The sequence below is a fragment of the Lycorma delicatula genome, chromosome 10 (assembly GCF_047948215.1).
Source record: "Lycorma delicatula isolate Av1 chromosome 10, ASM4794821v1, whole genome shotgun sequence".
NCBI lineage: Eukaryota > Metazoa > Arthropoda > Insecta > Hemiptera > Fulgoridae > Lycorma > Lycorma delicatula.
The window spans coordinates 80,596,139-80,609,393 of NC_134464.1; the positions used below are offsets into that span (position 1 = coordinate 80,596,139).

At 26.7% G+C, this 13,255-nt stretch overlaps 1 protein-coding gene across 1 annotated transcript in view; it reads left to right on the forward strand.

Annotated features, from left to right (window-relative positions):
* Positions 1–1,145: 1,145 nt before the first annotated feature.
* The window catches only part of LOC142330838 (uncharacterized), a 102,879-nt gene continuing 90,769 nt past the window's right edge, over positions 1,146–13,255 (forward strand). Inside the window, exon 1 of the mRNA XM_075376297.1 lies at positions 1,146–1,375. Coding sequence (XP_075232412.1) covers positions 1,371–1,375 — 5 coding nt within the window. The 5' untranslated portion in view covers positions 1,146–1,370. The remainder of the gene's footprint in view (positions 1,376–13,255) is intronic.

The following is a 13,255-nucleotide window of genomic DNA, read 5'->3' on the forward strand; positions in this document are numbered from 1 at the left end:
GTAGTCATCCCCCAGTTTACGAAAAAGATACAAAAATCTTTGTATCTTTTTAAACAAAAAAAAAACAGCCAAACACCACGCAGCTGGTGTTTGGCTGTTGTGGGCATGAACACATGGGAAGCTGCACGCGAGACTGCGAGGGAGAGAGAGCACTGTCGCTCCCATAGTGCCGACTCTGGCGTACTGGTGAAAGGTAGTTTTCTTTTTTAACTGGTTCGTTCCCTTTTCTAGTTTAGTCGATGGAAGGAATATAAAAGCGGTTTAGTTGTTTTTTCAGTAGTGATCAGAAGATCACTACTGATCAAAAAGCCCTTGCGGAAGGCAAGGGCTTTTTGATTGTCAAATCTGTCCAAAAAAACGCTGGAAAGGTGAAAGAGAAGGTACTTAGTGAAAACTAATTATGTATTTGTTTCTGAGTACATAGAAATTTACCATTGGACTATAATATTTTTAAACGGACATTTTTAAGCTATTATTTAAAAACACTAAAAAATATTACCTATATTGACATTTTATCATTTATTCGGTTTTATTCGTGTACCATATTCTTGAGTGTGATAAAGTGTAGAATTAAGAGTATTATCCTGCTTCCATCTATTTGATTAATTTTTTCGGTTCTTTTATTTTACGAAAAACGTTAACCATGGCCTTGAAAAGCCCAGAAAAAAATTTCCTGGAGCAGCACCCCCACTAATTTCAGCTACGAACCGCCACTGATTATTAATGTTTTTTTTTTTTTAGTTTTCTAATAATTTGAAAAAATGATTTAGGAGAATTTGGAATATAGCTCTTCAAGAAAACTTATAAAAAAACCTAGGAAAAGTAACAAAAAAGATCCAAAAGTTTGGCTGCAATAAGTTTCACACTATAAATTGGTTTATCTTCTTTACGCGTTATCTTTAACACTTGAATGTGCTACTTCCAACAGTTATATAAGTAAATTACGATTATCTCTATATTATTTTAAAGTAAAGTTCAAAATGAACTTTAGTATGCTAATTATAAAAAAAGTATTTACGTGAGTAAAGTAGAGAAAGAGTAATATATTGTATATTTGTTTACATATGTATCTGTGTCTGTTGTCGGGACACGTATTAGCGTAATGCAATAGAACTTCTGTGTCACTAACGTATGTGCAAAGCTGGCGGGAGGACTGACTATCTATAGAGTAGTGGGGGTAACTGTCTACCGAGTGCAAAGTACCTATTCTTCGTTGCAGATGAGACAGCTCGAATGGTCAGTATTTATTTACTAGTGGAAGTTGTCTGCCGTTGCACTTCAGTAATATTCTTAACGTACTACTTGATTTCAATTTGAAGATTTACGTTAATGCTATTATTACGTCTATAGTTTTTATTTATTTTTAGAGTATGAGGTAAGAATATTCATATTTCTTTAACGCTGTTTTTAATGTTATTCTTCCTGTTGTATGCTGTAGGTATTAGTTTAATATGATTAAATGAATTTAATTAAGTTATAAACTCAATTAATGATATATATATATTTATTTATTTATATTATTGTGTTTAATATAAAAATTATGTAATTATAATTTTTGTACTTGCTAGTTTTAATTATTATATTGTCAAAGTTGTTGGTTTTGAAAACCTTTTACTGTGAAGTTTCAACTTTCTTCTGTTTTCAAAACGAATCGTCAAACTGATTTAAATATAATTCATTAAATTAAATACATATTTAAATAAAGATATTTCATTGTAATAAAAAATCTAAATAAATTTAGACTCCTTAAACCGTACATGTTAGCTGAGTATATGTTCGTATGTGTTAGATCCATACATGTTAGTATATTAAACCGATTTTTGTTCTGTTCGTGTTTATTTACTATTACCTTATTGCCTACAGTCGGCGTTCAATATATTTACTAATAATAAATTAAATTAGAATAACTCAGTAATCTAAGACAGAGTAAAGAGCAGCAATATTCCATTACATTTGATTTATTCTCTTACTGTTTTAGTGATAAATAGTCAGTAGCGGGTGTGACCAAACTATGAAAAACAAACTCTCTTACAGTATGCTATCGCTAGTCCATTAGGTTCTTTCATTTTAGCCGTATCTAACTCTGATATCAAATTTCACGGGTATTGTTTTCCAATTGTAGTCGACGTTTCATTTTACTGTTATCCTAAAGAAATCCTGAGTTATTTCTATTTAATTTTTTCCTCGTTAAATAGACTTAGTATGAAGTATAAAAATTTATCTATTTAAAAAATAATTCTACGTGTTATATGCTGTTTCACTACAGTAAAAGGTTTATCTGTTGCTTACAAAAGACAATACTATAAATAAAATGCGTTTTTGAGGTTACGTTTCGTACTAGAATATTTCTTGCATTTTTATACACTGAAATATTAAGTAAAACATTTTAAATCAGTTATAAAAGTTGGTAATTATGATCTAAAATATATATATGTACCATTTCTATAATTAATTCAGTTGTTTGATATAAAAAAAAACAATGATTTACTTTGATTTTCTTAATTGATGTGGATGATAAGCACTGTAGTGGACAGTTTTAGCCGTACTCATCGCCCTGAACATAATCAAAAAGTTCCGTAATTTGTTTATCAAGTTTTTAAAAATAATTAATCAGATTTTTGTCTGCACTGAAAATTAAAAACCTTTTAAATTTTAATGAGAAAACTTATTAATTAAAAAAAAAAAAAATTATTTTATACTTATCGTTGAAGTTAATTCAGAATCCTTTTGTAGATAAATATCAGATAATTGGAGTATTCAAAGAAAAAAAAGTTTTTATTACTTTTAAAAAACGAGTTACTTTTACAAAAGAGGTTAAAAAACGAGATGGTTGATTTTATGTACGTGATAAATCAATTTATTTATTTATCAAATTTAAAATTAATTAATTTTGATCAATTTCACCTAAAGGCAAACTATAAAATTAAATTAACTTCTAAAAAAATTATTTTTATTAAATCTAATATTAAAAATAAATTATTTCCTTAGAATATTAAAAATCAGTATATATATATGTATGTATACCCGGTTTTTCAAAAAATATTCTGTTTGTTTTATCTTAAAAACTAAATTCGTAGTGATTAGGGTAATTTCTTAGTTCTAAAATTTTAATTTAATTAAATATTTTATCTATGAGGCTCTTACGAGTAGATTTAAACCGGTTTTCTGTTTAAGATCATCCTGTTTCCTCTTGTTATTAAACAAGAGGATCTTACAAATAAATAGTCGGTATTTGATCTTACGTGAAATATATTTATTTTTTTAATTTTATACTTTTTGTTTTACTCTATGTTTAGTTATTTCGTCAAGATATGTTTAATCAGAATGTTTTTGTAATAATTAAATTAAAAATATACTTGAACAATTTTTAAAAAATTTACCAACTTAGTAACTGTTATAAAATGAGCTTTTCTGCTGATATTACAGTTAGTCAGAGAATAATTAAAATATTGTTTTTGGTACCATCATTATATATATATATATATATAAATGTAATAATATAATAATTTAAATTATCAATCCAGCCATCATGTTCAAATTTTTATTTGTTCATTAATACATATATATTCCTTGCTGTTTTATTACGTTTGATTTTTTAAAGAGTTAGGGATTTTAATTTGTTATAATATTTGTTTGTATTATTTCCTGTAAACGTTTTTTTCTTCATGTAATCAAATTTTAGTGACAGCAATAATACTGACCTTTAATCTGTGATTTAAACTCTCGGAATCAATAGTACTATCTTGAGTCAACTTATTTAATCAATTTGGTAGAAAAAAATTATTTAAAGTTATATATTACAGTTTAATAGTTAATGATTTAAATTATTTAGAGTTTTTGCATGACTAAATTTGTTACTATTATTATCTCATGTATTTTATCTATTTTGACCTATTGTCTGTGAGATATTTACAGGAAGAAGCATGTATAATTTTTTTAACGTTATATGAATTATATTATCCGAATATATATATTTTGTTTTATATATTTTTACAATTACTCAATTCCTAAATGAATTCTATTAAGTTTCTATTTTTAAATCGTTTTGTTATAATAAATTTTGTAATGAACGATTTCGAAGTTTAGAATTCGTTTTATTATTTTATTTTGCTCTTTAACTAAGTTATTTATTACATATTAAACTAGTTACGAAAATCAATGGCATTTTTCGCCAATTAATTCGTAAAACTCTGTATATTTTTATTTATGATTAATTCACGACATAAGCTAGAAAGCTTGCGTCGTGGGAATGTGGAAATTTAGTAGAAAACGGCATGTTTAACCGGGATTCGAACCCGGGTCTTCCGTATACAAAGCCAAGACGTGACCATTCCGCCATGGAGATCGACGAAAATAAGCTTAAATCCGAGGTAAGCTTATTTTTTACCCCAGAGTAGTTTTCCAACTGGGATCGTAATAGAAATATCTGTATTGGATATAAGTTTTCTCAATGAGTGTCATTTTGTTAAAAAAATAATATAAAAAAAGGGTTAAATATATTTTTTTATTTCTTTTAATATTCGTTTGTATAGATATTTTGTTGTGTGTAGAATTCGTTAAAATCGACTGACAGAATACCAGAAAATAATTTTTTAATCGATCGGTGATCATCGAGAGGCCTCGATCTTTAAGTAGCTTCAATTCTAAAATTTTAAGTTTTAACCGAAATTATTTTGTTGCATAAGTTTTAAATTTTGTGTTAACTGGTTGAATTTGAGAATTCTCATTTCATCAACCTTTTGAATGAAAAAAATTCGCAAAATCTTTGATCAGTAACATTTTTCCCATCCTGAATAAAAATGATCTCCGGATTTGCGAGCAGGTTGGTGTCGGCGCACTGGAGGTATGTAATTACTTCCTTTGGGTGTGGTTATTAAGCCGGGTATCCCCTGAGGCAACATTTGTGGATCAAGTGACATGCTACCGTGATGCGTGCAGCATTTGTCTTTCAACCGAGGCAACGCCGTGTAGTGTGTTGTTGGGTTCAGAATGCGACATGTTGCCATTTATCGAATAACTTACTACCAAAACATCTGTTGACGTACACTATCGACTATGTGTGGATTGTAGGTGACATTCGTGTGTGATAAGATGAAACGTTCGGTCGAAAAAAGCGTGGACTATAAGATTGCAATATCCTTAATTGTTAAAGGAAATTACTTTTATATATTCCCTTTGTTTTTTAAAAAGTCCCGTTTTATGTGTATTAATGCAGTAGAATAAAAAAAATCTTGTAACTCTAAAATAGACTTAAGCTGTACACATATTATCAAAGCAATTATAATTTGCAAACGGCTGTTTGCAAGGTAGGTAAAAACACTCGAAATAAGTAAATCAAATAATGATCACCAATTAATTAAGTATCGTAGGATTGAAACATTGCTTCATGATAGTTGATATCACTCTTTGCGATCATTGGCCAGACTTTCACTAGTAAAAGCTCAAAATCTTGTGGAATCATACGGGTAATATTTGATAATTTTGGTTTGTCATCAGCAACCAATCTCATGAAAAATTCATTTCTGATTGTTAGAAATTCAACTTTATTCTTTTTCATTGGCAGATCTCATGAATGTAATGTATTATTATTACTTTCTTACCATAAACTACAGTGGAATTCCTATAACTCGAATATTCAAGGGAATAAGAAAAACTTCAACTTACGGAAAATTCGAGTTAGAGAAATATACATGTTACTAAATTACTATCCACTCTAGATTCACGTAATTAAAATGTACAGCACTATTTAAGAAAATATTGCATTTTTCCATATAGAGTTTATTATATCACAGCAATATTATTGCATGACATGATTTAGCATTATAAATATAGTATTCAGTACGTACTACTGGTTAGTACGTGTATATAGTATGTAAGTAGTTTGTAAATCAAACTTAACTTAGCTGAAGGGCATTCGTTACCGCGGAAGACACTAAACAAAAGGTAGGCTAATAAATAGACACAAAATATATTAATTACATGTTTCTCACCGAATATCAATTTATTGCACAAAAATCGTTAATGAATGAAAAATACAAATGGCTATAACTAAATATTAATAGTAAAACATATCATTGTTGTATATAAAACACGGTTCAGTTTTAAATTCAAGAATTGTGTTTTTCAGATAAAATAAAAACAATATTAAAATTATAAAAAGTGAAGAATAATTGGCTTTCTCGTAAAAAAAAAACTGAATTTAATTAAAATCGATTAAAAAAATTGTTGATAATTGTCTGACGTTTTTTGATGAAGTGTTGAAGTGTTGAAGGTCAACCACCTTTCTATATATCTAACACCGCGGAAAAACTGGTACATCATCTTTTGACTCGACGAATCGTCGAAGAGAATCAAGGTTATCCGCTAACATTAAAAATGGGGACGATACGCGGGGTAGTTCATCATTTTTGTTATCCGAATCAGTCTTTATGGCGTCATTCCCATTTGCCTTTGCGTTAATCGTATTGATTACAATATCTTCGTCAGTAGGGTATTCGGCTACTACCGGTTAGGTTAGTTTTGTAACAAATATTTCTTTTTTTTTTTCTTATTATATGGAACGCTTAAATATTGTTTATTATTGTATATCTTGTCTATTACATATATTTAAAATGTATTTTTTTTTAAATTCTAAATTAATAACAGATTTTGATAATAGAAATGTAGTGTCTTATCTTTTTTGATATCAGTATCGTTTTGTTAAAATCAGCTTTATTTATATTACAAATTTTTTTGTTTTTTTTGTGCGGAAGAAATTATATCTGCGTGATTCACCGTGCGGTTTACCATTTCATTGTAATTTTTTTTATATCACTGCGTTTTTTTAGATTATTTTTTTATGAATTATTGATTGTTATCTTATGGATTTATGATTCAAATTTATTGCTTCAGAACAAACAAATTTTTCACTGCCAATTTTTTTGTTTAATATTATTTACATTATATTCATATTACATTTTCATACTTATACTACTTCATACTCATACTTATAGTTCATATTATATTTTTCATTTTTTAATAAAACTAGTATAATGACCTTTACGAATCGAAAATCCGTAATGTAATATTGTACTTATTTGTAAGTACAATATTATTTTACTCGATTTTTATCATTAAATTCGATTTTACCAATCGAATTTATTTCTGTTTTATTTATTCCTTTTTTAATAAAATTTTATAATCTCTTGAAAACTAATAATTTTTTTTCATTTTTTTTTAAGTGATGGGAATTAAAAAAATTGTTTCATCTTCATTATTTCATTTGTAAATGAAGTACATCTTGTTTTGTATACTACATGATGATTTTGTATACTACAAGATGTAGTATATTTTCTTTTAAATTTTATTATTTCAAGTACATTATCAAGTTTTTGTACGCAACCTAGTACGATCAAGTACTGCTATCTAGTATATAGTGCGATTAGTAAAAAAATGAATAAAATAACATATTCGAGTCCTGCGGTTCATGAAATGAAAAAAAAACGTTGTCTAACAAAATTCGAGGTATTTTTTGAAAGTATTATTTATTACCAATCTAATTGAACTGAAATATAATGTTTTCACGCTTATTTTATTATTTTTCCCCTATTTTCATTTCACTGTTAGGTTAGGTCACGTTTAGAACTGTAAACGTAGTTCGTTGACTTCGTCGCCTCTTACCGACGAAGTTCTAACGAATTCCGTGATGAAAATGAACGAGATTCTTGCTGAAAATGAATTATGTATTGTATACAAAAAGAACTTGGTAATTGTTTCAATTGGTTATTTGGAAAATTTCTTCTAAATATTTTGATGAAGAAAATTGTGTTCATAAGTTTTTCTTCAAACATCCACTGTGTTTTTTGTTTGTTTACTTTGTCTTTTTGCGCTGTGGTCGCAAAACTTGATCATTCCTACGGTGTCACAAAAAAGTATCTTTAAAAAATATACATGGATTTAAGTATATCAATTTCATAACTAAATGAACTATCCATCAGACTGATGTCATCTGCTTTCTTTAAATATTTGAATTATTAATCAGTATGAGAAGCCTTCACATAAAATTCATTGAACATTTGATTAAAATTTTGTTGTATATTTAGAGATACGAAGTTGTATTCTACAACATATAAATTTTCTACTTCTTATTTTAAGTTCATATAGCTGATTCATCTAATAAGACACAAACTGATATAATAATAAAATATGAATCTTCCTTTTATTATTTTATTATTATTTTTTTTCAAATGGGAATACCTAAATTGAATAGTTCATCTTCCGCGTTATAAACGCAACTCAATTCTCTCTCTTCCTCTTTCTATTTGCTCTCCTTGATTCCACTTATATCTACTATGCATTCATTTTTTTCGGCTTTCTCATTTTCAAACGTCTTCTGGCTCCTAATCCTACGGTATTTTAACAGTCCATTTTTTTCGAAAATATTTGTACTAGCCTATAACCTCAATTTTATTTTTTCTTCTATGTATTTATTAATCGATCAACTTAATTGCACACGGTGCAGTTTTTAAAAGTCTAAAAATTCTGGCAAATGGTTCAACTGAATCACATTTAATCTGCTTTCGACTTTTTTTTTATTAGATTTTTTATACGGATTAATACCTTGAAACAAGAGTGTTTTATCATATATGTATATTTTTCTTTTCCTTTTGATAATACCAAACATTTTAAGATCTGTTCTACTCTTTTACTGAATGATATTACACTTTTTTAATCTCTTCGTTTCCATATTTGGCCATAATTGTTTCATTGTAATTACTGAACTAACCGTTATAGATAATCCAGTTAAGTAACAAAAGATAGTTAATATCCACCAAATACATAGTTAATATCCATATATAGGCCGTATTTTTTAATTATGATTACTTTTTGAATTTACTGTAATTAATTGATGCTCTAGAGATAATTTTGCTCTTAGAAGTTATCGTAATTTAAAAAAAAAAAACTGTTTACTATATTCTTTTTGTGCTGTTAAAAATTTTAAACTGAAATGCTTAAAGGCAGATATGATTTTTTTAAAATATTTACCGTATGTTCTGTTTTTTGATTTTCCTAAAAACTATATCTATTGAATAAAGAAATATTTTCATACTGTGATTTTAAAAAAAGTATATTTAAGTTTGAATTTTACTTACTCGAGAACGAAAAGTCGGTAAAAACTTCAAATCTGGAGGAAATGTCAAGAAACTATAAATATAATATTTAAAGTTTATCTAATTTATAATTTATATTATATTTAATTATATCTATCAACATTAGTTAATATCAAATAAGTAAACTATAATCTGACTTTATATTTCGTGTCAACGAATTTGAGGGTAAATTATCTAAAAAATAGACTATTATATTTTTATATAATATACATAAAAAAATTCAGTCTATTAAATTTTTCATTTTAATTACTCTTAAAATTTTTTCCTCCATTTTATTTTGAAGTTTTTTTAATGTGAATTCGAACAAATCTCTTTTTAGAGCAGAAATCTTAAATTTGATGATGATAACTCCCGAAATCCATAACGTGTTTGTTTTAAAATTTGAAAAATTATTCCTTATAATGTTTTAAATAATTTGTCGAATCTAGATTTACTAACTTTTTTAGTTTTCCAATCCGTTACATATTTTATGAAGACGTTCTTGTCATCTCAGCATCTAAACTTTGTATAAATATGTAATACATTCTGTTGGCTTCGTTATGAATTCAGTGTTATAAATTAAAGTAATAATTACTCCTCACTGACTATTTTTTTTTTTTTTTTTTTTTTTTTAATTTAAATACACTATTATTGTATGGTTGGTGTTGTGAGAAACGGAGATTAACTTTGAAAAATTCTTTTTGTGTGGCCCAGCTGTTAAATTTGCGAAGAAACTACTCACCTTGTTACATACTTGAAAGGGTTAAAATGCCGATTAAAAAATATCGAAAAGTTATGCAGTATCTAGGAATTACTTTAATCGTAATTTAATATTTCTTTAATATCTTGGATTTCCAGATTGAGTTCTCAGTAAAAGTGGAACTTGTATAAAAAATATCGGAAAGTAACTTAGTATTATAGAATTAATTTAATTGTTTTTTTTTTTTTGTAATTTTAATAATAATTTTGAATTTAAAAACTGAAAAACCTCGTCTTCCGACCCATTTTAAAACTAGAAAATTTGCCAACCATCAAAAGATTATCGGGAAATATATACATATATACATTTGATCGATCTAATTGAATTTCATAAATATTTGTCTAATTTTGTATACTGCAAACTTGTATTTTGTTTTAAACATTCTCAAAGCAAAACATTGGCTACTATTTTAGAATTTGATGAAGATTTTATAACAAAAAAACAATATATATGTACATATTATTCCGGTAGAAGTCTGCTAAAACTGCTAAACTTAGGCGTATTTCTCTCATTAAAATAATGAAAAAGGTTTTTATAAACATGGGTCCGAAAACCCTTCATTAGCGAGTTAAAAGATTCGCCCCGATTTCTGCTCCTCTAATGAAATGAAGCCCTACTGAAATTCTGAGGATGTAAAGGGCGAATTTAGTGTGTATGGTTTTTGACCTGAAAAATAATTTTTAAAAATCGGTCTTAGAATTATATCACCAATTTTTTTCTACGAATAAAGTATAATAAACAAAAAAATTGGGTTGAGAAACAAAGTTTTTAAGATTTATTAAAATAACTTTGCTAAATTGCCAACAAACAAACAAAACTTATAAATTAAATTGGTAGAAGATGTAACAACACTGAGAAAATTGATGTAATTAGTCAATAAAAAATAAATAATACTGCAAGAAAATATTGTATTCTTAAATGCAGAACAATATGTACCAATATGGAAAATACTGAATTATAATTTTAGACTAAAACGAACAGTCTTCTATTATTGGATAAAATTGTAAAAACAAACTAAATTTCTAAAACGAAATAAAATAATCATGAGTAATTTTTATATTACAACTGTTCAGAATGTCCGCCGTCTACCTTTTCTTTTTCCTGTTTAGCCTACGGTAATTACCTTTCAGATAATACTTCAGAGGATGAAATGCATGAGTTTAAATGAAGTGTAGTCTTGTACAGTCTCAGTTCGACCATTCCTGAGATGTGTGGTTAATTGAAACCCAACCACCAAAGTATCCATGATCTTATATTCAAATCTGTAAAAATAACTGACTTTACTAGGACATGAACGCTGGAACTCTCTGAGTATATATATATATATATATATATATATATATATATATATATATATATATGTGTGTGTGTGTGTGTTGTTTATACCTATAGACAGATTGCAAAAAGTTTAAATTATTTTTTATTAGATGAATCCCATCTATGTGCACACGCGATCTAATTTATCTGCTTTCGTCTTTAAACAAACTATTGACAATAATTAAGTGACTTAGACTCTTATATTAGTAAAATTAGATTAAATATTTCTGTGTAAGTTAATTTTTTATATAAATTTTTACCGTAAGTTATGAATAAATTTACTTTGTCTATATATAAATATTTTTCATTGTAGTACTGAGGGCAGATTCTTTACGTCTGTTTTGCATTTTGACCTTCAGAAGTGAACAGAGTACTTTTAAAATAATTATTATCGTTATTGTGTGGCGGATGTAGTACGTTACTGAATATGAACAGGCTTAGAGTCAAGGTCTCGGCATTTAAGAGTTGGAAGTGTACAATGCGTTGACATATTCTGACTGAATGCTAATTTTTATTGTTTACATTTTTTTTCTTTTTAAATCGCATTTTTTATAGTTTTAATAATGAATTGAATAATAAATTTTATTGACCTGGTTGCTCAGTTTAATATTTTTCAATAGAAGTCTTATTTTCATTTATTACATTTTGTTGTCTATATGTAATAACAAAAACTTATTAAGGAATTAATTGCTATTTAAAAAAAAAAAATCGGTTTTGCATTTTTTATTATTATTGTATATAATATTCTTACAACTTTATGCTTTTAGTCTTATAAACATATTTTATTACATATTAAAATTTTCGATTATATATTTTTTTGAAAATAGAAAATTTTTCTAAAATAAAATTAATTTTGGGAAATACAATGAGATATTCTAGATAGGCTACCAGAAAATTTTAATAATTTTTTCAGGATAAAATAGAGAATTTAGAGGAGGAGGTAATCTTACGGATAAGTGAAATAGGAAAGCGCATGACCATAAATTTTTGTAAAAATATGTCCAGCTTATGAGAACGCTCGCAAAATTTTGTCTCAATTTTTTTTTTAATGCAAATTAGAAGATTAAATAAAATTTTTAAAAATCATGCTGCTTTTAATAATTTATTTAAAATAAATTTTAAATACCGGGCAGATATTTAAATAAGATTTTTTTGAATTATTTCTATTTCAATATTTTAAAACATAATAATTTGCTGTTTTTTTCTTGTGTTTCGTATGAAGCTTTAGTGCGACTTTTGAAATTTTTGGAAGGTTTCTTTTAAAAACTGTGCGTTATATTTCGCAAAGTTTAATTATTTTTTTAATTTCTTGTGGTATTTTCAAATTTTAGGTATTGGATTTCTATAAATCCAATACCTAAGAATTCTTCTATAAGAATTCTTCATCTATAATTAAGGTGTAGAAAAAGGGTCGATTATTACCTAAAATCACTTACATAAAAATTGTGTAATTTTCAGCTAAGAACCGATTTTTTAATAATAACTATTAGTAACTACATAGTTTATTTAATTCTTTTTCTACTTCTAAACCAATTTTATCCCAAACGAAAAATGTAAAATTCAATTACTACAATTTAAAAGAAAACATATTTGGAAGCATTTTCTGTTCTTTATTCAAATCTAAAAAGAGAATTTTTGGAGAAAAATTCCCTTAAAAAATTTCTAATAGTTAATCGCATGTTTTTTTTTCATGCCGATTATTATTTTAATTTACCGGGGGAGGGGACATGAAAATGAATTAATTTAACGCAGTATATGGTCGATAAAAAATTTTAATTTTACAACACTTTAAAAATATTACATTGTTTTCCACAAATTAATAATTGTCTCTTCTATTGACTGTATACGTAGTTGTTCTATTTTATTAAATACAGGTAAATGTTTTATTAACCGTCGGGTTAATCTTTTTCTTTTTCTGTTTAGCCTCCGGAACCACCGTAAAGTATTACTTCAGAGGATGATATGTAAGAATGTAAATGAAGTGTCGTCTTGTACAGTCTCATGTCGACCATTTCTTAAATGTGTGGTTAATTGAAACCCAACCATCAAT